The following is a 26,063-nucleotide window of genomic DNA, read 5'->3' as shown; positions in this document are numbered from 1 at the left end:
TAATGTCAAGCTCACCATCCCATGACAGAATCCAAGCCACCACTTGACTATTTTTGTTGTGAGAAAAGTCACAAGGACAGTGGGCCACCTGTCTTCCCCATAACCATAACTCCATCCCTTGGTCCTCATGAAGTAAGACTGCTTCCTCCTTAAACATTGGAAGAAGGGATGGAAGGAAAAGAGAAGCAAATGAGCATTTTCTCCAATTCTTCTCGCTTCAGCTCGGTCCCATCATTATTTCCCATAAGACCTGAATCTCCTTGGCTGCTTCCTGTGAAACACTCTGGTGAGGGGTCCCAGCCCTCTCTGGTCTGCAGTGCACTGAAGCTATGGATTGGCAGGAGCTGGGATTGTTGCTTACAACCCAGTTGAGCTGGTACCTATAGCCAGGACCTAAACCCCTGACTGATTCAAATTTAGAGACAACCAATCATGGAGAGGACAGAGAAGAGCCTGCGTCTCATGCTCTTTCTCTCTTTACCTCAAGCAGGACTGGCTAACTCCCAAAGTATCAAGATCTCCAGGCCCACCAAGCCATCCCAGGACCGATCTGTCCTAGCTAGAGGAACAGGCTCTCCAGGCCAGAGCTAGGAAGCTGAGGTCCCATGCCCCAGGATATCCCTGCACACACACACCTCGTTGGCCCTGTGGGACTCCAAGGGAGGGGTCCTGGGGTCTTCATCTACTATTCCCTTTCAGATGAAATACCTGCTCTCACCGAGGAACACGGTGGCTAGATGGGGAAAGTGGAGGCTCAGAACTAAGCACTGGCTCTTCTGTCTCCTGTCTGTCCCCTGTCTCCTGTCTCCTGTCCCCTGGAGGCTGGTGTTGTCTGGGCCAGATGCAGTGTGAACTGGGATGAGAGCTTGGAGACATGCTGAAGGCAGACGCTGCTGAGGAACTGTGTCTTCCCAGGTAAATAAATATAAATTACACTCAAACATAAACAATCTGTAGCCTGCCTCTCCCACTCTGTGTGTGTGTGTGTGTGTGTGTGTGTGTGTGTGTGTGTGTGTGTGTGTGTGTGTTCTGCCAGGAGCAGCTGTGTCTCGCTGAGGTGCAGCCTTGGATGAGCACCCGAGTCTGGGTCAGGGTCAGGTAAGGGTATAGAACTTGGCTCTGCCACAGCCCTGGAGAGCTGAGTAAATGACTAAGTAAGAACTTTCCCAGCAGTCTTTGGGAAGGGCAGGATGGGAGGTCTGCCGGCCTCCCTTTGGACCAAGACCATCTGCTTAGGATAAAATGGTGCAAGGTCTGGATGCTGAGGCCCAGAGCAGGAATGAGCCTAGTATGCCGCTGGGATTCCTAATGGGCTAGAACCCAGCCTGGTGGGGCCAAGCTGGGTCTCTTGCAAGTCTACAGCGCACATAGCCTAATCTGAGAGTGGAGGGGGCTCCTGGACAGCAAGCAGAGCCACAGGTAACCCCCAAATACCCAGGAACAGGAGGGACCCGAATACACAGCCTCGGGGGGTTCTATAAACGGTGGTTATTATTTCAGTTGCTGCCCTCACCCCGTGGGACCCTGATCAGGGAGGGACCATGGAAGTGGGAGAATAGAAAGCCTCTATCATCAGTCCTAGGGGTGCCTGAACTTGATATTGTTGACAGAGGCATCCGCCAGCCCCACAGGCCCCTGACCGTTCTGAGCTGGGGGTCAAAATGTTGGTAAACGGTTATTTATAGTTGAGGCAGAATAATTCCCTGGCTGGGAGCAGAAGGAGTACTCAGGGGTCCCCATACTCGGGCACTTTGCTGTCCCTCCCTCTCTGGCTACATGCATCAAATTTCCTAGGATGAGCAGGTGAGCAGGTCAGGTAAAACACTGGTGTCTTCCTGGGCCTGGGGAAGTACAGGTGAGGAGGCGTTGTCCCTTAGCAGTATGGGAAGAAGGCTGAGTCCCCACCAGAAAAGCGACTTAGGAAGGCAACAACACTGGCAAGGCTTGTCATAGCTTGAGATGAGGGAACTGGAAAGGTGGTACCCTGCCGCACATGCGACAGGCAGAGGAGGGGCGGATGGATGGGGCTAATAAATATGCATGAAGTGTCTACAGGGCGTGTCTACTCTGCCAAACACAGGGGCTGCGGTGTGCACGCCAGCCTTCCCCAGGGGTGGGTGAGGCACGTGCGATAGGAACTGAGTGAAGTCCTGGTGCTCGTTATCACCACCCCCCACCTCTATGATGTTTCCAAGATAAGATTCTAGGTCTGGGAGGGAGAAGACTAGTTTGGTGAGAAGGGCTACCTCCAATGATCAACAGTATCTTGTCGATGGTCAGACTTGCAATAGAACTGGCCTGGCCATTGGCAGCACTTACCCTCTGAGAACCCGGAGCTTAGATTCCAGGAACTGGACTAGGCATAGAGAGAGGGCAGGACCTTAGGTCACTCTGCACTAGCTCAGCACCTGAGCTGTCTCCTCCTTGCCCTTTGGTCAGGGCTTTCTGACCCAGGCTTTTAGGGGCTTTCTGGAGCATCTAGGGAGTCAGCCAGAAGCAGAGGGCAAGGGTAGGGGGGCAGGTGTAGGAGCTGCCTAAGCATGCGTGTTTGTATGTGTTTGTGTGTGCGCAGGCGTGTTGTTGGCACGGACGTGACTCTGCATTCTCTAGGCCCGTAATGAGTCCTCATTGCAATGGGTTTGATGGAATAATTATATTCTGGAAAAAACTGCAGGAAACTGCGTTCCACTTCTTAAAGGGCAGGATCATCAAACATTTGTGTTACATTATTTGCAGTCACACCTTCTGCTGCATCTGCTCCCTTAAAAAAAAAAAGAAAATCTCCAACTCCAATCTGATCTGAATATATAAATCTGAATTATCACAGCAAAGGCGATACGCTCACACCTTTTTTCTTTTTCTTTTTTTTTTTATCTGTTGCCATGGTGATTAGATAAAATTCACGCCAAGTCTCCAGGGAAGGATGGAATTATTTCAGACAGTTTCTCACCCCTTTCCAGTTACTTCTCTCTGTAGCAAGCCTGGGCACCATCTCTGGGCTTGGGCAGAGAGGCAGGCAAGGGAAGAAGGCAGTGATTCACGGGGAAGCTTTGGTCAAGTAAAAGAAAGTGTGCATCTTTCTGAGACACTTCTGGTGCCCAGCCAGGTCCTAAGCCACAGAGCCAGCTGTGTGTCCTCAAACCTACTACCTCTGTGGGCCTGGAAGCCACCTGAGAGGAAAATCAGAGGCTCAGTGTGTGAGACATCAGTGCCCTTGTGCAAGGTCAAGGCAATAGGAGGTGCAGAAGTTGGCCTTGACCCTTGGCTTTGCTCTCTCCCAAGTGAAAGTCACCACACAAGGAGATTTTCCTCAGAAAGTGAGAGGCTCGCCTACCCAGCACAGGCCTGTGTCTCCCACTGACTATCCACTGGAGTCTCTGCAGGCTGAGAGCCTCGAAGGGGCTAATTATTGATGGATGTGATTTGTTAGCAGGTTTTATGGAGAGGACTTTATTGACCTAATTGTTATTTTAGCACCCTGAACTGTGTGTGTGTGTGTGACTTTAGAGAAATGGAATTCTGCGCCCAGCTTAAGCCTTCCCATTTTTATCCAAAGTCCTGGTTCCTGGGTGCAGGAAATGGGAGCCTCAGGAACCAAGAACAAGGTCTACAAAAGCTGCTGCTCATTATTGAAGCCATGGCTGAGCAAGAGGGACAGCTTCGTCAGCCAAAACCTGCAGGGCAGGACAATAACCTGTATTTATTTACTTCAGTGGCTCGCACATTAGGGTCTCGCTTGTTGTCCCACTGATACCAAGGGAAGGGAGGGGGCGTGTCACCTCAAGCCCATCTCAACACATTTTAGCAGATGAGACTTAAGAGAACTCTGAGAGCAGGGGAACACTGTGGTGCTCAGGCCAGTACACTTCTAGGTCAACACACCTAGAAGAAAGCGCCACAAACAGGCTGCTGAGACAAAGAAGATTTGTTTGGGAGCAATGGCTGGAGAGCATCTCTTTGGGTAGCCATTGGGTGGCCCCTGACCTATTCAGTCAGGTAGACAGACTGGCAAAGGACAGGGTCTGGTGGCCAGGAACAGGTAGTTTGTTAGGGAGACTGTGTTCTTGCTGAATAACACCCTCCATTCACTCTCAGGAGCTCTCCTCCTAGTTCAGAAAATACTGGAGGAGAAGCCTACCCCCATCATCATCAGAAAACATCACCAGTTCTGTTGTCAGGACTCAAGGGCCCCATGGTGAAGCTAGGACAGCCTGGATGAATGGTCAGACCTTCCTTTCCCGTGTTTATCCAGACCCCAACGACCTTTGTAAGGATGAGTTTCTGATCTTCTGCCAGTGCTCCACATCTGTCCCAAGGGAGCTACAGTTCAAGATGGCAGCAGGGGTTGGAATACAGAAAGACATGATGGCATCGTCTTGGGAGTCAGGCAGACCTTAGCTTCCAATCCTGGCCAAGCCGCTTAATGAGCTCATGAGCTGAGGCAACTAACTTCTCTAAACTTCTGTAACATGCAACGGGAACACCTTTAAAGCTACCGCAAAGAGTTAGCGCTGGGGGCTGGGGATTTAGCTCAGTGGTAGAGCGCTTGCCTAGGAAGCGCAAGGCCCTGGGTTCGGTCCCCAGCTCCGAAAAAAAGAAAAAAAAAAGAGTTAGCGCTGGAATGGGAAGATATGAGGTCTCTGAAGTACTTGAGCATCGTGGAAAGACTGAAGGTAACAGTAAGCGGTACCCAGACACACCTTTTAGCATCTGCGTGTGCTGAAAAGAGGCCAGAAGACCCACATTCGGGTTCTCCTCTGCCATTTGTCACCGCTATGTTTTTAGGCATGTCACTTTGCCTCAGAGCTTTAATCTTCATTTATAAAACGAGTCTGCTCTGTTATTAACTTGTGTGATAAGTGTTATTATTCTCAATTTTCAGAAGAAGGCTTTGAGAACTTGAGCGGAGGAAGTTGTACAAAGCTGTATCTTAGTGGGTGACGAAGGATTCTGACCCCGAAGCAGCATCTCCCTGCCCTGCCCACACCGGGGTTCTAGGAGACCATGTATATATTCTTTGTCGGCTGTACAAAGCTGAGGTGCTACGATCCAACTGGGTTTCCAAGAATCGCTCTACGTTGGCAGCTGAGACCTCTGCCTTAGCCTGACCCTGGCATGCAGCTCTTGCTCATTCTGCATGACAGCAGACCAGAGACAGAAGGTCAGAGAGATTACGGTAGAAACCATGGCTTTCTAGGCACAAAATATGTGAGTCTGGAATGAATTATCCCCAAAGCACCTTCTCCATTTTAAGCATCCATAATTCTGGGATGCGATCTCTAGGGACAAGACGGTATAGACATCTTTTGCCAAGGTCAAGTCTAGGCTTTACCTAAGGACACATAAAAAGATGACATCAGAGAGAAAAATGAGGCCTCTTAGGCAGCCAAGAACAGACCCTGGGGTCTTTCCCCTTTAAGAGGAGCGGAACTTCTGACTTCTGGTTCAGGGCTGTGTGAGGCTGGAAGGGGGAGGGGTAGATGAACCCCCCAGAGCCTAGAGATTCAAAGATACCCTGTCCCCCCCACCCCCGTGAGATGCAGAAGCTCCTAATTGGAGCTGTGCACGCACCCAGCACCGATCGCTCCATGATGTGCCTTTCAGAGGCAGTGCAGAAGGCAGGCCTTCATTAAATCCGACACCAGGGAATTAATTCAACTCCCTGCCATCACTCTGTCTCTGTCACCCTTTCCCCCTCGACAGCCGTGGCTCCTTGATCTTCCATACCTTCATGTCGAGAGAGTTCTACTGGAGAAAGGAAGCCACCCCAACTGTCACCTGAACTATGACTATAACCAGAGCCAGGATGGGACCCATGCTGGGAAGGCACAGCCGGAAAGTGACTGGGGTGGGGGCAGAGAGACAAACTCCCTGTGTTTGAAAGAAGGCAAAGGAAGTACCACAGCATGGGGATGCTTAACCCCAGGAGCAGAAGGGGGAATGTGAGTTGATGATGAGAGTTTACTGCCCCTCCACCCCCTCCCCATCCTCCAAACAGTTACTCTATAATTCAAGTCTCTTTGGGAAAAAGTAATGTGGAAAGAGGGCAGAAAAGGGAGAGGAGAGGCTGCCCAGCTAAACCATCCATCCTTCAGTATCACAGTATCTACTAGTCAATTACTAGACTGACCCCTTACCTACCTACCACCTGCCTATAGAAGATCTACAGTCTCCTGGCCCAAACTATAGACCAAGGCCCCTCAGCCAAGGTGAGTGAGGGTAGGACCTGGGTCAGGTAGGATCCCATGAGCCATGGGATCTCTAGCTGTTGTCAGTCTCTTTTTGACCCAATATGGTGATTAATGTCTTTGCTTGTGTGGTGAGTAGAGAAGGCTGGGAGACACTGCCCAGGGGCACCATGCCTGAAGGAGCTAAACTTTCGAAACACCCGGTACTTCTGTCAGAAGTCCTTGGACATCAGTCCTGGGGTGACACAAGAACTCTTCTCCTGACCTCCCTGTCCCCTCCCCCAACCCCCAAAATGGCCCAGGACTTTGAAGGAGTCAGGTAACCACTTCTATAAGACCAAAATGGAGAATGTAGATAATATGCATAGTCATTTAGAATAAAAGGGGCAGGATGGGTCAAGGAAGAACTTTCCAGAAAGAACCAGGTAGAGTCCTCAGGGAAACAAGACAGGCTGGTACAATAAATGACAGCCACGAAGAAAGAGCTTGTTACCAGTGCCATATTTACTGTGAGAGATGCATGAGGCAAGCAGCTTGCTCAGAAGAGCCTGGTCCAGGACCTGAGTTCACCTTGTCCCTGCTTTCCTATCGAAAGCCTCCCCGGAACAGACTCCCTTCTTTCAGAAGACCCCCTAAAAGGAAATTCCTCTTGACTAGAATCAAACTACAAACCCAGGTTAGAAACATAAGACAAGCTGGCAATCTTGGCTTCCTGGGTATATGCAGACATCCTCACAAGAACGTAGGCATCCTGGCAAGGATGCCGGGCATTTAGAAGAACACAGGGTTAGGATTCAAGCCAGCTGATACAGCTCAGAAGGGGCAAAGGGCATCCTGTTGCTATCTAGGTTTTAGAAAGCTGCTACTCTGGTTTGGGGAATAAGAGCATGGAGAGGTTTAGGGAAAGAGCCCAGAGCTGTTCCGAACCAGTGATGAGAGGGAGCCAACTCCATGAAGTAGCTCAGGGAGAAACCCAAGGCAGGGCATATTGGTGAGTGGCTCACCAGCCCCTCTGCTAGGACATCTCCAGCGTGAACCTTACTCCCGCAGGCCTGGGTTTCTGAACAGGTATAACAAGCCTAGGCACGTCCAGAAGCAACAGAGAGAATCCTGCCACGTGGTAGAGGGGATCAGTACAGAAATGCGGTGCCATCCCAAGAAGAATAGGACCCCAGGGTCAGAGGACAGGAGTTCTCTGCCAGTCCCTGGTAAGCACAGGGAAAAAGAAGGAAGCCTCCTCAAGGGGCAGGGGCAGGGAGCAGGCAGCAGGGGGGCTCAACAGTAGAATCCCTAGAAAGCAGATTCTAGATTTTAGTTCATGCCAAGAACTTTATGAAAGAGGGGCTTTCCAAGGAAGACTGGAATGCCTACTGTGTGCAAGGGAGTCACGCAGGGGAGACAGTATGAAGACCATGTTCCAGCTCTCACATCCTCCACATACACTTGAGAAGTTTATGAGACTACAAGCCAGAATCCAAAAAAAAAATCACTCAACTCCCTAGAAATAACAGGACGGTCAGTAACAACCTTCCGGTACTCCTCTCTAGATGTCACACACACATGCACGCACCCAGACACACACACACACACACACACACACACACACACACACACACACACACACACACACAGACGTGTACATGCATCCACTGATAACACTACTAACTCTGCCCGCAGTCAATATGATGAGATGGTCCAGTTTCAGAGGGTCTCAGCACGAGTCTACTCTGTCCTAGAGGATGAGGCCAAAGCCCTCATCCTGTAATATAAGAAGATCCTTCCTTTTGTTTTGAGACAGTCTTGCTATGCATCCCATGCCGACCTCAAATTCAAGATCTTCCTGCTTCAGTTTCCCAAGTACTAGGATCATAGCCATAAATCACCATGTCCCACTAGTAGGGTGCTTCTTAAGACCTGGGTCCCAGGTCCAAATAGGGCTGCAAATGGCATCTTCGTACATCAGCCAAGGAACTGGGCTCAGTGACTTTTCAAAGCTCCTTCTAGGCCTTGCCAAGCTGGTTTCCTGTCTGTATGTACCACCCTGGAACTGGGTGAGGGGAACATAAATGGAGGAAAAGACAGAAGCAATCAGTGTACCAGGGCTAACTGTAATAAACGTAGGTGCCTCTAGGAGCCAAAGCAAGACTCCAGCTGGCAATCCCTGTGGGCCTCTGCCTGGGAGACCTTCAGCTTCACAGATCCCAGGGCAGGCTCTAGGGACACTAAGGGTGGAGCAGGAGATCACTTTTCCCTCTCTGGTTTCCCCGTGTACTGTGACCCTAGCTCCCAGCTTTCTCTTGTAACATGATCTGGAAACTGGGAGCAGCCTATCCAAGGGGCTAATTATGAGAGTCTCTCCTGGCCTCCCATCTCCAAACCACTTTCCCTTGCCCAGATGGTCACTCAACGGTTTGTGTGCAACTGTCGATCACCTGTCCCCAGGACAAAGGGCTGCTAAGACCCTCCCAGGCTCGTGGCTTTGGGAAAGCAGCGAATGCTAGGCCATGCAACCCATCGCTCCTCCCAGTGTTCTTAATTTTCAGTGGCCTCACGCTGGGTCTCCAGGCTCTCGTTAAACAGAGAAACAGATTATGGTGGGTCCCACGGCAGATACATTTCTTCTCCTCTCATATTTATACCATGTTTATTGTTGTTATTTAACAACTAATGCATACCAACCCTCCCTAAAGCGACTCTGGTCGAGGAAACAAGTGTCCACAGGACAGAGCTGGGCAGCCGATGTGTACACCAGCGTCCCCTGCAAGGCTACCCACCCCTCCTCACATCCCCCAGGATCAGCCACCTTTCCACACCCCAATGGCAGAATATCAGAGAGAACTGGAGCTCATGTCAGCCTTCTAGAACTTTGTACCCTGCCGGAAAATAAATACCCTTTTTTTTTTCATGAGATACAACAAGCATGTTTAAAAAAAAAATAAGGGGCTGGGGATTTAGCTCAGTGGTAGAGCGCTTACCTAGGAAGCGCAAGGCCCTGGGTTCGGTCCCCAGCTCCGAAAAAAAAAAAGAACCAAAAAAAAAAAAAAAGAGCATATAAATAAAGTAAAAAGTCCTGTTTTTTTTCTTCAGATCATTTTTAGAAGAAACCATTTAGGAAATAAGACATTCTGAAAGGCCGTCGAATTTCCTTCCTCTGCCTTGGAGGTAAGCTTTCCTCTGGGTATGGTGTTTGTTGTCCCGTACGAGTTGTAATGCTCTTGCTGCATATGTGTATACCCGGAAACACTATGGAGGACTGGCTAGCATGTTTTCAAACTTCATACACACGGCCCCACACTGCTTTCATGCTTCAGCAATTCGCTCTCCGCCCACCCCACTCCCCATTTGCCACTCTCCCCGCAACATGTCCAGGCTAGTGTGTAAAGTTCTGGAGCATTTGCTTCCCCCTGCAACACAGTGCTTCATTGTATAGACTGAGCAGACTGCATTCACCCGCACTGGTTTCTAAGGGCTTTGATGTCAGCATGGCTGTGGCTACTGTGCCCATCCAGTCTCTTTGTGACCATGGTGTGAGGATTTCTTAACGTACACACTGGAGCGCTTCTCTTAATTTGTCTGTTTCCCTGTTGCAGGGCACCAACTTGTCACCACAGCCCCGATACCTAGTGTGACTTTGATGGAGTTTATTGAGCTGCATGGATCAGGAAAGGCCAGAAGGGCTTCCCCTAGAAGAAACCTGTGCAGAAAGGCTGTGCCATTGCTCAGAGAGGAAGTGGAAACCAGGACCTTCTGCAAGCTTCCTAGGCGTAGAGGCCAATATACTCCGAGACAGCATGTGATCGAAGAAACTATGCACAGGAGTGGGGATGCGGAGAAAGGATCTAGAGAGGTAACCTGGTGGCCAGTGTGAGCTATTACCCTAAGTCTGAGACCTCACACTGCAGACCCCAACCTGTGCGTGCTCAGACTGAGGCCTGTGAGTTGGACATCCAACCTGTAGACTGAAGCCCATTGGCAGCCTGGGGACTGGTGTCCAGATCTAAGACCCATTGCCTGAAGTCTTCACCCACTGCAGATGGTCTGTCCTAGAGCTGAGAGCCAGGTGGCCCCAGCAGGATGTCTTGTGAGAGAAAATGCTTTCAGGAAATAGGCCCCAGGAGGAGGATGAAGTTGGGGCCTTAGTGTGCTCTCTGGCCCCTCCCCTTCTTTCTCAGTGTGTGTACTGGCTCCTCCCCTTCTTTAAATAGTCAGAGTTAGTTTGCATAAAGCAGTTCTTACAAGGCCTGCCCCACAGCAAGTGTTGTGTGCTTTATGATATCCTCAAATGCCATGATTCTGAAGTTCCTCCCTCCCACCCTCTCACTACTCCCAATGTCAGGAAAAGCATTGCCCTGAGCCTCAGTGTGATGGTTTGCATAAGTTTGACCCAGGGAGTGGCACTATTAGAAGGTGTGGTGTTGTTGGCGGAAGTGTGTCACTGTGGGGTGGGGGTGGTGACCCTCCTCCTATCTGCCTGGGGATGCTCAGTCTGTTCTTGACTTCCTTCGGGTGAAGATGTAGAACTCAGCTCCTCCTGCACCATGCCTGCCGGATGCTGCCATGCTCCTGCCTTGATGATAATGGACTGAACCTCTGAACCTATAAGCCAGCCCCGATTAAATGTTGTCCTTGTAAGAGTTGTCTCGGTCATGGTGTCTATTCACAGCAGTAAAACCCTAACTAAGACACTAAGTTACCCATCTAAAAAATAAAAAATTACCAAATGAAATCAGACAACCTGAAAGGGGCTTAAGGAGGTGAGCTTAGTCAGTACAAACCACTGCTTTCTTTAGCCAGTCATGGCCTACAGGTTGGCCAAGCACATCTCCATTAGTAATGGGCTCCCATCATAAGGAAACGAGAAGTTCTGGGAAACATGAGATCACACCTAAGCCGGAACCTGCAGAGGGTCTTACTCCATCCAGCTCAGAAGCTGTCCCTGGAGCCTGTCCCTTTCAGGGAACTAGAGAGAAATACAGGAGTCACCAGGCCTTCATGCGCTCATCTGTAAATGAAGGGAGTGACTTCTATGTTCCACAAATGTAACACATACCAAAGTATGGCTTAGACTGTAAGAACACCATAAAACCTAGCTCATTACCAAAAGTTAAGTGTCTTAATACCAAACTTTTTAGCTAGAGATAGAGACTAGGGGAGGGGGGAGAGAGAGAGAGAGAGAGAGAGAGAGAGAGAGAGAGAGAGAGAGAGAGAGAGAGAGAGAGAGAGAGATCTCCAGGATGAGACCCAAGTCTAAGTATTAAAATCACTTCCATTTCAAGCACACCTTGTGACCATAACCTGAAAGTGATCTCACACAGTGCTTTTAGTGTGACTGTATTTTGCTGAAACCCATAAAGGAGAGACTAGGTGTGGAATTTTCTATTTGTGAGATCAAGTTGGTCGCTGTTTAGCTCTTTCCTCAGAACTGAACAGTCAGTCCTTCCTTGCACTTGGGAAACCAAGGGAAGCTCTGAATCTCTTTGAAATTCAGTGAGTTCCAAAAGCAAAGACTCGTAGGAGATTACATAGGCAGTGAGCGATTCCTATGGAGAGGGGAGTCTTCAGTGGAGCTGCCTGCAAGTTGTGTCAGAAGCTCCAGGGAGGCAATTTTTTTTGAGTCATCACCAATGCTGGGACAGCTTTTAGGTGATACAGCTTGGCTTTGAGTTGCCCATCCTCCCACAGGCAACCTCATAAACTCACTGGTTCTCCAGACCTGGGCAGATCATCTCTTGGTCTGAACCCCTGGGTTCTCCAGACTTGGCTGGGATCATCCCTCGGTCTGAACTCATTGGTTCTCCAGACTTGGGTGGGATCATCCCTCAGTCTGAACTCATTGGTTCTCCAGACTTGGGAGGAATCATCCCTCCATCTGCCACTGGTCAAGTGAATAGACAATTGTTCGTGTCTTCCTAGGAAAAGTCATAAAGCACTGCTGCTCAAGACTCTTCAGATTTGGGGATTATTTCAGAGTTCTAATTTTTTGATTAGGAGTGCTATGGATTATGGGACTGGAGCATGATGGGAATGGGGCATGTAGAAGAAAGGCTAATCCATGTCCCACCTCCCTAAGGATGCCTAGCAATAATCTCTGGGAAATTCAAAGGCAGACATGGGCTCCAGGACCTGAGGCTGAGGACCAGCTCCCTTTCCCTGAAAACACCACTCAACACCCCTACCCAACTCATAATCTTCAGCGGCTCCCATGCCTTTTAATAATATATGGCTCATGTGGCATTGATCACACTCATCTTTGATCTCTCCTGAGCTTCAGTCAAGACACACTGTTCCCTAAGCATGAATCATGCTTTATAGCTCCCCAGGGCCTCACTCCTGTGGTCTCCTTTACCTGGAGCCCAACTGCCAGTGAGAACTACACAGGGCTTTTAACAAGCAGAGGCTCACCCACAGTGATCATCACTTGATGATGATGATGATAATGATGATGATGGTGGTGGTGGTGGTGGTGGGTGTGTGTGTGCATGTGTGTGCATGTGTGCATGTGTAGACACTGATGTTCTTGAAAGTTCCCCAGGTGATTCTATGCTTGACATCCAGCAGGTCTACAACTCCCCTCTGTAGGAGATCACTCTGCCCAGTGGGTGTATACTGTAGGATTCTAGTGCTTTGTCTAAGCACTAGAGATGCCCCTAACTCCGTACCATTGACATTAATGTCACCCACACCTTCATCTTGGGTCAGGAACACCAGTATCCTGATCGAATCTTTACTTGTCAGACATTAAGGCCCTCAAAAACAGAATTGGTGCTTCCTACTGACGTCTATGCCTCTGTCTATCCTTCCATGACTAATAGACCCCATTAAACGATGAGTCAAGGCTATCTATAAAATTCAGAACATTTAAAAATAAAGGGGGTGGGGGTGGGGTGGGAACTGCCCTCTTTATTTGAGAGAAAAGGCAAGGCCTAGCCTTCACAGTCACCAATTCATAAGGTGCACCCTACGAGGGTTGCTCCAAGATGCCATGTGTCATGACGGGAAACCACAGTGTCTCCCTCAGGTCTCTGCTCTGGGAATTGCTAGAGTTCTAGGCAGGTGACAGAGGATAAGGCTGTGTGTGTGTGAATGCTCATGCATACATATTCAATATGTACAAATTACATTGTGCATACTATTTATACATGTGCATACATATCTATTTTAAGTTGAGTTTCTTGGGTGTGTGGGAAGAGGAATTCCCCCACCCCAATCCCTTGGGGTCCTTAAGCAAAGACCCTGGGGAATCACTGTCTGCATAACACAGCATCTTGTACACAGGAAGTGCTCAAAAAAATTTGTAGCTTAAATAATGAACTAAAAATTCAGTCAGCTGGTGGTTTCTTATGCCAATGTAGGGGAAGGAATTGACTCAATACATAGCACCACACACAGCTACGGCCTGCTACGTCTGGCCACACACGTATCCAGGGAGGCCTCTACAACCAGCTTCCTTAGACGATGGCTTGTAGTGATGTGCTCTGGAAGACCTGGAGGCAAGCTCTTCCCACTGCTACAGCTCACTCAGGAAGATCTCAGCCATGTGCTCTAAGAAGGGAACATTTGTTTCCAAGAGTCTCAGAGAGCCCACGAGACCACCAGGCAAAGTCAACTCACTCTGTATCTAGTTGGCTCCAAAATACCTGGGCAGACGCTGGACACAACTCCAGACGCCACCCCTGCTCCACCTCCATCCTCACGGCTCCTCACTCTCATCCTCCTCTGTTGCCTTCTGACTCACTGCAGGATTCTGACAGATTCTATGCCCAAAAGGCATGGGTATGAGACAGGTTCTGAGCACCGAGCCTTTGTGACTTGAAGTGAAGGGGAAGCCCTCAGATGTGAGAGGGAGATACGTCCAGCTTAGAGCTCTTGGTCCTGGCACCGTGCCCTTCCTCTTCACTTCATTACATTCCACCAAAAGGCAGGTTGGCACCAGGGGTTGAGGTCAGGTGCCTGTGTTTGAACTCTTAGTTCCTAGCCAGTGGTGCTGTTGAGAGAGATTGTAGTGCTAGGTAGAGCCTAGCTGGAAGATGTGGATCACAGGGTGGGGGGTATGGATAGGGCTTGGGGTAGGTAGGATCTTAGAGGCTTATAGCCCTGCCCTGCTTCCTGTCTTCTCTGTGTTTCCTGCTCTGTGAAGATACAGGCACCCAGCCTTATGCTCCCTTCACTACAACCTGCCAACATGCTGTCCCCTCCAACATGCATTCTACCTTCAGACTGAAAGCCAAAACAGATGCCCTTCTCCCTTAAGTTGTCCTTTGCAGACTACAACAATGAGAAAGGTGACTGACCAGGAGGGGGTGTTGAGGACAAGGTCTGGCAGGTCTTAGGGCGCAGTCAGTTGTCAGGTGGCCCACCAAACAGGAGCACGTGCCAGGGTGCTTCCCGTCTCTGTCACCTCGCCGGCCCATCCCGCCAGTCCTTTGCTTGCTCCAATGAAGGTCACAGGAGTCCCTGCAAATAGGTTCTCATCCGCCTAGGTGTTCACACCTCTACGGACACACTGGAGTGCTCACTCTTCGTGATCTAACAGATTCACTGAACGGTCAGAGAAATGAAGGCTTGGCATCGTGGAGGGATGAGGCTGTAAGGCCCTGTCTAAGGGTGTGTCACTGGGAGGTGCTCCGCCGGATTCTGGTCTTTGAAGCCTTCACCCCAGGAACTCTTGGGGCTCCAGCTGAGCACTTGGCCAAATTCCTTGGGACTCCAGCTGTGGCCCAAGTGCCTTGGTGCAAGTGTGCCTAGCAGTCGAAAGAATCAGTGTTCTACACACGGAATATCTATATGTAGAGGACATATCTGCATGAAAAAAATTAATGGCATATATATATGTAAAATGGAATTTCCCTATATGGGAAAATGTATGTAATTTCTTATCCTCAAAGCTAGAGAATGCAACACTCCACAAGTCTAAAGGGCTAAAAGGCTTGCCTAGATCGTTATGGGAAGTCAGGAGTAGAGTGAGATTTGAACCCTGGTCTCTGAACGCTGACCCCACATTCTTTACACTCTAGCTTCACCCCATCATAAAGAGACTCCAAGTGGGCCTTACTAATTTTGGGCTACACAGGAACAGTGACCTCTTCATTCCAGCCACTGCAGGGGTAGGCGGTACAGCATCCCCCTTAAATCACCCCCTTTTCCCACCAGACCAAAGGGCCAGCCATTGCCCTAGCTAAACCTCCTTCTGATCATCAGACAGAATTGTCTACGTGCCTTCTGCGTGCTGACACGCATCAACACATGCAGCCTTACAGATGCGGACCCTCCCATCCCCCATTCCAGCCCACTCGCCCTAAGCACTCACGACCTGGGTGCCATCTCCACAGGGCCCCGGCCATGGCCTTCCCTACAGCAGAGACGGCTTACGGACGCACCACAGAGTTCAAAATCACAGGCTTGGCAGGAAGTGGCATCTATACATAGCTCTACCATTCTGCAAGCACTGTTGGCTCCTTCTGAATAAACGCTACCCTATATTAAATGCCAGGATTCGGCAAGCAACCCTGCCTGTTTGCAATGCGATTGAGAGCTGAAGGTAAGATTGATTCTGATGCGAGCACTGGCAAAGCAAATGGGTTTTTGAAAAACCCTATAATTTCCCTGCAACCCTTGACTTCACTAAACACACATTTTTAGACTGCAGCACAGTTAGGTAGGCATTAAACAAAAATGAGGTGGTCTAATGATGATTTATGTATAGGATAACCTTCCATAAAGAATTCTGCTCTGATTTCAGGGTAACTTACAGAGGTGCCAACTTAACCAAATAATGCTGCACGTTCTGTGTCCACTGTCGCAGCACGGTCCTGGGGCAGGGCGTTAGCCCGCAACGGCCTTAAATCTGCTGAAATTTCACCCAGTGGGTGCTCTGGAAAGGCAGCGCCTGCCATGAACTAAGTGGAAAAGCAAAACACGACACATGCACACACCGCCAGAGGCGCCTGTGAACACGGACGTTTCTGCTTGACTGGAGAGCGAAAGCTGATGGCTCTGGAACCAACCAACTGGCGAATGAGTAGAGCAGGCTGCCTGCTGGGACATTGGAAGGAGTCCCGGGGAGACAAGCCTGGAGAGCTCCTGGGATAAAGGCTTCGAAACCAGAGTCCAGTTGTGCTCCTCATGGCCTGATGACCTTGGGAAGGCCCTACAGCCTCACCCCTCCCTGCCCCAAGCCTCCATTCTCTACTCAAGGCATCCCTTAAATCTCTGTGTCACACAGATGTGACAGGAAGGACTCCACGGTAGGATAGCTGTGAACCAGCTTGATTTCTGTACTGAGAGCACCGCAGGAAAGGCTGTGCCAAACACAGATGGTGAGGAAGCCCAAGAGGGAAGTCACACTGCACCAGGCTCAGACTCTCTGGGCCGAGGCCTGGGGCAGGTGGCAGACTCCTGTGCCTCAGACCCTTGAGTTTGGAATGTGGGCAGTGAGAACCTGCCAGTAGGACGCGTGTGGCGATGGCACAGCCCAGGTAAAGTGCATATTACAGCAGAGTGCCAAAGCTGGACACTGTCCACTGTCTTCTTCTCCGCTGCTATCCCTGTGGTTTTCCTTCAGTGTGGGTCATGCCTTTGTGGGTCCTGAGGGTTTCCTTTGAGTCTCTAACCCACAAAGTGTGTTAGATTTAAGGGTTTTCTTGTTTTTTTTTTTTTTATTTGTTTTTGGGATAGAGTCTCATGCAGCCAAGGCTAGACTCCCGATTCTTCACTTCCCACCTCTCAAATGCCAGGGGATATGTCATCACATCTGGTTTGTTTTTTTTTTTTTTTTTTTTTTTCAAAATCTGTTTAAAGACTTCAGGAGACGGGGCCTCCTCTCAGTGCTTGAGGAAAGCGTCTATGACTATTTAAGTCCACTGTTCCTTCTGCACCAACGCAGATAGAAAGAGGAAGATCAGCTACCTTCTCCTCTAGTCAGCTGCCTCTGGAAACAAGGAGTGCTGGAAGACCCTGGACAGCCCTAGAGTCCTTGTCAAGAGAAAGAGCCTGGGCTTCAGGAACAAGAGTTTCAGGGTTGCCTGGTGGAAGCCGTGTGCTCTGCAGCAAATGCCAGGTCTCTGGTATTGTTTTCTTTTTTTTTTCTTTTCTTTTCTCTTTTTTATTTATGTGAGTATGCTGCAGTTATCTTCAGGCACACCAGAAGAGGTCAATCAGATCTCATTACAGATGGTTGTGAGCCACCATGTGGTTGCTGGGAATTGAACTCAGGACCTCTGGAATAGCAGTCAGTGCTCTTAACCACTGAGCCATTGCTCCAGCCCCTGGTATTGTTTTCTTTAAATCTGCCGGTGGAGGTTTTTTTTAATCTCATGGACTTAACCAGGAGACCGAAACAAGATAACATGCAAATAACATGCAAATCGCTGCCACCAGGCCTACAGATGTGTGGTTTGATGTGTACTCATTCTCTTCCCATCACACAAGTGGCTAAACTTAGCCGTGTGCCCCCCGCCCCCACCCCCACCCTGAAGCAGAATGGGCACAATGACAATTATAGAGCAAACAAAAGAACCCCAGAGTGTGTCGTAAACTGTTGTTCTGAAGGAACACTTATCCCTAAGCTAGACAGAGCGCACGCTGCTGACAGACCGGGTGAAGGAACTGCCGTCCACTGTGCTGCAGCACCCCTCCATAGGGGCCAAGTGTGCATCAGGTGATGGCCAAGCGCAGGCAAATCAGAGATGCCCAACACCACACATCAGGTATTTGGTTCCCCCCACAATGACCAGATATGATCACTTCCTGCTTCTGAGGGTCAGAGCTACAGCAGACACTTCATCCTCATTGACGACCCACCCCCGCTCAGCATCCTGCCTAAGGGGCTGGGTAAAGACGTGTCCTAGAGGGTGCCACACCCTGTAGGATGGGGGTGACATAGGTTCTAAAACATCCTTAATCACCCAAGCCAGAAACTGATAAAGCTGATAGAGGTTGTAGAAAAGGATCTCTGGGAGGAGGCCAGCCTGGGTGGTGGTTAAATTCAGTCTTTAGCAGGAATGAGCAGAGTAGCATTTGAAAAGATTTTGAAAGGTGGGTAGAGTTTAGACAAAGTGGGAAGCTTGCAGTAAATAGTAAATAAATAAAACCCCCCATGAGTGATCGAAACTGTGTATCCTAAACAGGAGCAGCCAAGAAACAGGCCCAAGAGCTTAGGTCTAGGTCTGAGACTCCCACTAGTCACCAAGAAGGCTCAGCTCTGGGACCCAGGAGCCTCTCCAACCCTGGTGCTTTATAACCCACTTGCAGCTTCCTTGTGGCCACTTAAAGTTTTCCTGAGTCTCTGCCATCTCTTTTGTGTCTGTGCCCACCTCTCCCAGCCTTCCAACTCAGAGGAAGACGCATGGGATTGAAGTAGTCTTAAAGTCATCTTGAGTACACTGTAACTCACAGAGCAGATCTGTGTCCCAGAGCCAAAGCCTGCATCTGTTTACTCAGTTGGTATCGTCCACCTCCAGGCATTAGAGCCAAGGCAGGAGTTCAGGGCTCGGTTCCCAGGGCAGGGCCATCTTTGTGTCCCCTACAGCCTTCGTGTGAGAATGGTTATCCTGTCTACAGATCTCCAACCTGAGGTTCTGTTAGAAAGGCCAAAACCTCTGGTCACAGCACTCAAAGTTAGAGTTGGGTGGCTTGTAACATGTTTCTGTCCCCAGGCAAGTGCAGGAGTCAGGAGTAGACCCTCCCTCCTAGGTTGAAGTCTAAGGACAGAATAGATGATTTCTCCCAAGGAGTCTGCTCTAGAGAGGAAGTAAGAAGCAAGGTAAGTCAGAAGACTCTCTCTCTCTCTCTCTCTCTCTCTCTCTCTCTCTCTCTCTCTCTCTCTCTCTCCCTCCCTCCCTCCCTCCCTCCCTCCCTCCCTCCTTCCCTCCCCCTCTCCCTCTCCCTCTCCCTCTCCCTCTCCCTCTCCCTCTCCCTCTCCCTCTCTCCATTCCAGGCCACAATCTAATCGGCTGTGTGGCTTTGAGTAAGATATTTAGCCTCCCTCAATATCTTCATCTATAAAACAGGGGTGGGGGATCATATCTTCATCTCAATATCTTCATCTATAAAACAGGGGTGGGGGATCATGATCTGTCTTAAAAGAGATTGCGAGGATTAGAGATAGAATACATGAAATGCCTAACCCAGAAAGAGGGCTCCACGCATGATAGGCATCGCCCTTAATCTTGTTATCCTTATCACTCTGCTGCAGTGTTACGCTAGTCCTGAGGATAAAATGAAGGAAGAAAATATTGTCCACCCTCCTATGCAGACAGATAGAAACAACGGAAAGGGAGCCAAAGGAGTGCTAACATTTGCTACAGGCTCGGGATACAAGCCCGTGGAAGGGGACACATGGATACTAAGTTCCAGGAGAAAAGAAAAGAATCATCTTGATATGAAGAGGGTGTGACCAGAGCCCATTAGGCCAGATAAACAAGACACTGTCTGATGAGAATCTTTGAAGCAAGAGCCTTTTTAGAGATATCCCTTCCGCAACAGATTCCCTTTGTCCCTGCTTGCCCCCTCCCTCAAGATGCAAAGTCCCTGATATACCCCAATGCTGGACCAAGGCCCAGTGACAGCCTAGCATCCAAGAGCCCCATTCCACACTAACAAGGCAGCTCAGCCAGGCTCATCCTCCAGGGCAGCAGGGGATACATCTGGCTGGCATCTGAGCTGTGTCCAAAACTCCCCACTGGGGCTAAGAAAGCCAGTCAGGATGCTGGGGAAGAGCATGCTGGGAAACTCCCACAAGGAGCCTGCTTCGATATAATCAGGTCTGGTGGAAATTAAAAGCTATTAGGAACAGGGCCGGATTTATCTTTATATCCAATAACATGCATTGTAATGGTGATCATGCAGATGGGAAATTAAACCACATCTCGGCTCCACTGAAGACCTTAATTCTGATCTGTGTTTGTATATTGCCCTTAGTCCTCTTATGCCCATTGTGTACACACACACACACTCACACACACACACACACCATACAATACCACACAATACACACACACATACCACACACGCTACACACACCACCACATAACACACCACACACACACCACACACACCACACATACACACACACATACCACACTACACACTACCCACCCACCCACACATACACACACACACCACACCACACATGCACCACACATGCACCACACATGCACACACACACACACATACCACACTACACACCACCCACCCACACACCACACCATTCTGCCCGCATGCACACACACACACACACCATACAATACCACACAATACACACACATACCACACACACTACACACCACACCACACATAATACACCACACACACACACCACACCATTCTGCCCACATGCGCATGCGCACACACACACACACACACACACACACACACACACACACACACACACGTAAGTACTCTAGGAGGGACACTGGGGTAGGAATCCAGCAGGTCAAAAATTTTGTATATACTTTTAGAAGGTCAGATTCGAAACCAGCCCTAAGCTGGAGGCAGGAGAGGTTGGGGAGACAAGTGGAGACAGGAGCCATCTCTCTTGCCTCTCCCAGCCCTAAGAAATCATAGCAAAAAGCTGGAGAGAGCTTTAGTGGCCTGCTCCAAGCCAGCATAGTTAGCCAGAAAGGGCAGCGTGTGAGCAAATACTCAACTCCCGGAGCTTATTTAGATACCAGGCTCATCCAGAGAGAGGCACAGGAGGCTTGGCTCCCATTCTGTGGCCAACAGGCCTTCCTCCCAGTGCCTTTGTCAAGGAGGACGCTTTCTGAGATCTCAATTGGTCCGCATCGGCCTGCTCATCCATTAGCTTGCCAGCACCTGTTCCTGCTGGTCCTGAAGCATAGAATATTAGAGACTAGTCCCATGGATCTAGGGATTAAGGTGAAAGCAGGTTCCTGCTCCGGATGCAGACACTGCTGCACCGTTCTCTGCTTTGAGAGACTATTGACACCTCCACAGTGAGAAGCAGCCCCTGCTTACCACAAAGCGCATACCGATGTGTACAGAGGGTATGCACACTGGGTATGTGTGAACACCGGGGATATAAAAGCCTTATTCTATGAAATTTTATACGCTCTTTGCATTTTCCAAAATTAGAGCATGTGCCTTGTGGCCACGATCTTGGTCCTTACCTACAGAGACCAGAAGGCACTAAACCCCACTGTTTCTGGTTCCCCTGGGCAACCCAGGAGCATGTTAGTTAGGCTCAAAATGCATTGGGAAGACCATCCCTAGATGTAAAAAAAAATAGCTAGAGAAGGATCTAGAATGATTATGGCTGGAACTGGAGGGTAACGGAGGAGAGGGAAATTCTCCGAGACCAAAGGAAAGAAAGGCGGGCCCCCAAAGTTTAACACAGCCCTACAGATTAGCATCAAGGCCACTTCTCTGGTAATTATGCCCTTTGGGGCTACCAGCCTGGTCCTGACATCAAAGACAGCTCTGAAGCACCAACTACAAGGGGTGCCTGGGGGAGCCTGCTGCCTCCAGCTCCCGGGCACATAAACTAGTCACACTTCGCTCCCCACCTGCTCTAGTCTGCCTATCTGGTACCAGTTTGCCCTCATGTTCCTCCTCATCTGGGCCGTCTCCCCGAGTCCCTCAGAATTCTCAAGGGGGCATTCCTTCCTCACTGGACACTGGGTGAGTATGGAGGGCAATGTGTTAGGAGACAAGGAGTCGTGCAGAAAACAAACAAACAAACAAACCACAACGAAACCCCACTGTTCTCATTCCAGTCAGCTACACGGGTCGGCTACACAGTAGAAATGCATACACCACAACAGGAACCAGTGGGAATAATGAAGTATGCTCTCTTCAACCTAAACAACGACAGCTACAACCCAGCACCCCCTTAGAACAGCAGGCAACCTTCTGAACACTGCCTATTTTATTTCAACCCTATGGACCCATTCTACAGTTGTAGGAAGTGAGGCCCTAGGAGGGCAGACAACTCACTCGGCTAGTAAGCAATGGAATGAGCGTCCACCCCAGACAGTCTGGTCCCAGATTCTAGGTTCTTAATCACTACCTGTGTCTGGTTCCACCAAAGCATCCCTTAAAAACCCAATGGTGAGCAATTCCCCCCCACAAAGCTCTCATGCCTACAACGTACATTTAAAGCTTCATGGTACTCAGAGAACCTGGGGATGTCTGTGTGCATACAGGGGAAGCAGAGGCTTGGGGAAAATACTGCTTCCGTTTATGCCTTAACTGAGTAATAGGCACGTGATCTGGAAGAACTTCCTTCTTTGAGCGTTGGGTTTCTCTTCTGTAAAGTGGAGAGGGGGAAATACACTCTGGGCCTCTGTGAGGCTAAAGGAAGATGATGTATGAAGGTGTCTTAGCCCAGTGCCAGGAAAATAGTAAGTGCTCAAAAAGTTTTAATAACGTAATTATTATTCTAATGGACATAATGCTTCATCCATAAGCCCAAGTGTGTAAGAAATACCACATTTCCTTATGGTCTTTAAATGCCTGACTCTGCTAGAAATATGGGAATCCCAGTCAGTGTCTGTCATTTCTAAGGCTTCCCCAGAGTTGTGCCAACATCCTCCAGCCTGTGCTCCCTACTTCAGTTACCCATTGATGTGCACACCATGTCTCCTTTGGGACCGCTGTCCTGGCCTTGTAGTGCTCCCTCAGAGACTCCCATGAGGTCTAAACATTTCTTCTATGAGTGGCCACAGAACCATTCCCGCACCCTGATTCCTTATCTCCCTTTTGTCTCTTTCTCTCAGAGACTCTCTAGCCAGACAGCTCCTATTCACTTACAGTTTTACAGAAAGGATAGAAGGCATCTTTAAGTAGCTTTGAGTCTGCCTTGCTACGACCAGGCTGTAAGCTATTGGATGATGGGAAATCTTTTGGCCTGGACATCTGCTTGGAACTGAGAGAAGAAAAGTGGTGAGAAAGGGCACACACATTTATGTCTTTTTAAAGAGCCCCTGCCATGCTAACTACAAACACACGTGAGCCTCGGTCCCATCCCGCTGTACCCTAGAACCATCTGAAGCTCTCAGGTCAGTGCTGAGACTTAGGCCTCCTCCTCAGAGATTTGGATTCTGCTATTTCAAAGTATTCAGATCCTATGGACACTGCTGTCTCAAAGGCATTGCTCACACCGCAGGCTGGAAGTTGCTCAGCAGGATAAAGAATCCGATTCTATAACAAGTTCCTATAGAACTGCGGCTCTCAGCCTTCCTGATGCTGCGACCCTTTAATACGGGTCCTCATGTTGCAGTGACCCCCCGACCATAAAGTTATTTCCATTGCTACTTCATAACTGTAATTTTGCTACTGTTGTGAATGGTAATGTAAATATCTGTGTTTTCCGATGGTCTTAGGTGACCTTTGAAAGAGTCATTCCATCTCCAAAGAGGCTACAACCCACAGGCTGAGAACCATTCCCAAAGAGACTTGTCGTCTACAACTAGCTCTGGAAACCATGGATCATGTCAGACAACTGGTTGGGGACCTCAGTGCCAGTGGGTCACTTGAAGAACGTTGGTCAGGATGCTCTGCTTTACAGGAAGAAAGTCTTCCTGCAAAGAACCTGCAAAGAGGAAGGGAAACGACGGAGCCTCTGCAGTATGGGGAAGGGAGAAGGGTGTGTATTGGAGCCTGGAAGGTTGAATAAAGATTTAAGAGATCCTTTTGTGAAGCTCTAAGACCTGTTTCCTGTTGGAGAGACAATCATTCCTAGGTGAGACTGAACCAACGAAGGGCTTCCAAGCCTACAACACGGACTAACCCCTTTCTAACACCAGTCACTGAGAAGTCCTATGACACTTCTGTCGATTCATGGGGAAGTAAAACTCCTGTATGCACACTTCCTTAAGCCCAGTTCCCCAAACCTCCAGACTCATTACCCTAGTCACACACAGAGCACAAATGTGCCCTGCCTTTCCTTACCACGCTTCAAAGGTGAGCTTGCCGAAGGCTCTCATAAGCCAGGGCAAGTTCAAAAGGAGCCCCAGGGATCAATGGCAGCCCCACCCTGTGTCTGTAGAACCTTCATAGATAGCACAGGCCTCAGCACAGGGACTTCACCATTCCACACAGAGACGATCAAATGGACACCAAAGGTGACCATTTGCCAAAACTTCTCAGAACAGTAGCAGATCAATCCCTAAAGCCATTGTCACCATCTTGTTCAGATCGTAGACCAATTCAGGCACCATCCACCACCCGGGTAGCTCTGTCAGCCACCACCCATGCATATTCCCTACCTGGAGTGATGGAGACTGTGTCTTTCTCCCAAGACACGACGCTAACGTATTCCTGCACTGAAGAGGGGATGAGGCACTTGAAGACAGCCACGTTGCCACGCATTGACCTTTGATCCTCCACCCGGACGGTGTAGGGTTCCCTGAAAACTGTGAGAATTTGAAAGAAGAGTGTCACATGGCCATGGTGGTGGGGAAAGGGGGCAATAAGTGTGTTGGGCACAGTGGCCATAACTTGACAAAATAAAACCCAGATTATATGAGCTAACAGCAGTGTGGGCCTATTCCAATGCACCCTGGGAAATGTAGTTTAGACATTGAGCTCTTCATGGGATTGGTGCTACCCAGTAGGCAGTAGAAAAGAATAATTCAAACCAGGGTTGTCTGAGACACAGATACTCCCTCTACCTCCTGTTGCTATATTCTATCCAGTCTTGTTCCTGATGTTAGGACCATTTAGAGTCCTTTTCTGCCTGTTCCCAGACCTGTATTCACTTCTCGTGTAGTGTCATCTGCAGCTACTCATGTGTCATATCCTGCACATAGACTAACCCTGCCTTAAGAGTGGGATGAAGGCCTCTGTCTATCCTGTCTTCCTCAGATTGGCCTCTGCCAGGGGCTCGCTCCTTCCTTCCCCGCCCTTCTCTGCCAAGCAGAGCTGGGACATCTAGAGCCCCCACTGCCTACAGACCTTGTCCCCAGCAGACACCTGGGCAGCATGCCCTTCTGCTCTCCTTGCCATGGTTGCCAGGGCGACACCTAGGGCCCTGGCATTCTCCCCCTAAACAGTGCACCTGCAGCCTCTCTGGTATCATCAAAAACCTCTTTAATTCACGTATTTCCAGTGGACCCAGCTCCCCTCAGGCCTTCATCCTTTCTCTTCTCCAGGAAAGAGGAAAAGAAGGGAGGGAAGAAAAGGAACAGGGGAGAGACTGGCTGTTAGGCTCCAGTCCAAAACTCCTGTGGGTCTGGCAGCCTCCACCCAATCTCACAAAGGAGCTTGAGGGAGCTGACTCCCAAGGGTCCTAGAGTAGTGGAGGCCAAGGGTGAATTGTGTAACTCACAAACTCCGAGAGTTCTGGGGAGGAGGCAGCTGAGGAAGACATAAAAATATCAGTCAAATGGAGGACATAAAAATATCAGTCAAGTAGGCCCTGAACCCCCCTGAGCTGCTTCGGGGTACTGGGTGCAGGTAAGCTAACCTTTGGACCTCAATTTCCCTATCTGTAGAACTCTATGCAAAAAGCCAGGTGTGTGGAAAATGCTTCTTTGACTTAGCCTCATCATCAGTAAGAAACCTTTGTAGACTTACTGAGAAGGCTGATTCTAACTCAAGGAGAGGCATGTAGCTGGAGATAAATGGTGGCCTTTCCCCTGGTTCAGGGCTCCTGGTTATGGAGACTAGAACAGGACTTAGATCCAGGCGTCAAGTTTGATATTTGGGGTTATACTTAGGGCCAAGCAATGCAGAGGACCTGCTGCCAAGAAGACACCCACAGGAGCCTGGGAGAGAAGACTCCTGCCTCAGCATCAGTGGGTCCCCCAGCACACAGGCAGAGAGCAGTCATGGCTTAACCCTCACACTTCTACAGCTCTAGGCTTGGATACTGGCAGCCTTGTCCCGTGAGGGAAGCTCTGTGGGAGATCAGAGTCC

The 26,063-nt window shown here is 49.5% G+C and overlaps 1 protein-coding gene across 2 annotated transcripts in view; it reads right to left on the bottom strand.

Annotated features, from left to right (window-relative positions):
- The window catches only part of Dscaml1 (DS cell adhesion molecule-like 1), a 316,941-nt gene that overhangs the window by 272,615 nt on the left and 18,263 nt on the right, over nt 1-26,063 (bottom strand). For both annotated transcript variants that reach the window (XR_015626613.1, NM_001108141.1), the window contains 1 exon segment: nt 24,413-24,559. Coding sequence is in view for 1 of the 2 variants with exons in the window: in NM_001108141.1 (NP_001101611.1) it covers nt 24,413-24,559 (147 nt within the window). In the remaining variant the exon portion in view is untranslated.

This window comes from Rattus norvegicus, chromosome 8, assembly GCF_021556685.1.
Source record: "Rattus norvegicus strain SHRSP/BbbUtx chromosome 8, alternate assembly SHRSP_T2T, whole genome shotgun sequence".
Classification (NCBI taxonomy): Eukaryota; Metazoa; Chordata; class Mammalia; order Rodentia; family Muridae; genus Rattus; species Rattus norvegicus.
Note: the sequence above shows the minus strand (reverse complement) of the source record. Positions and strands in the feature narration are given on the sequence as shown.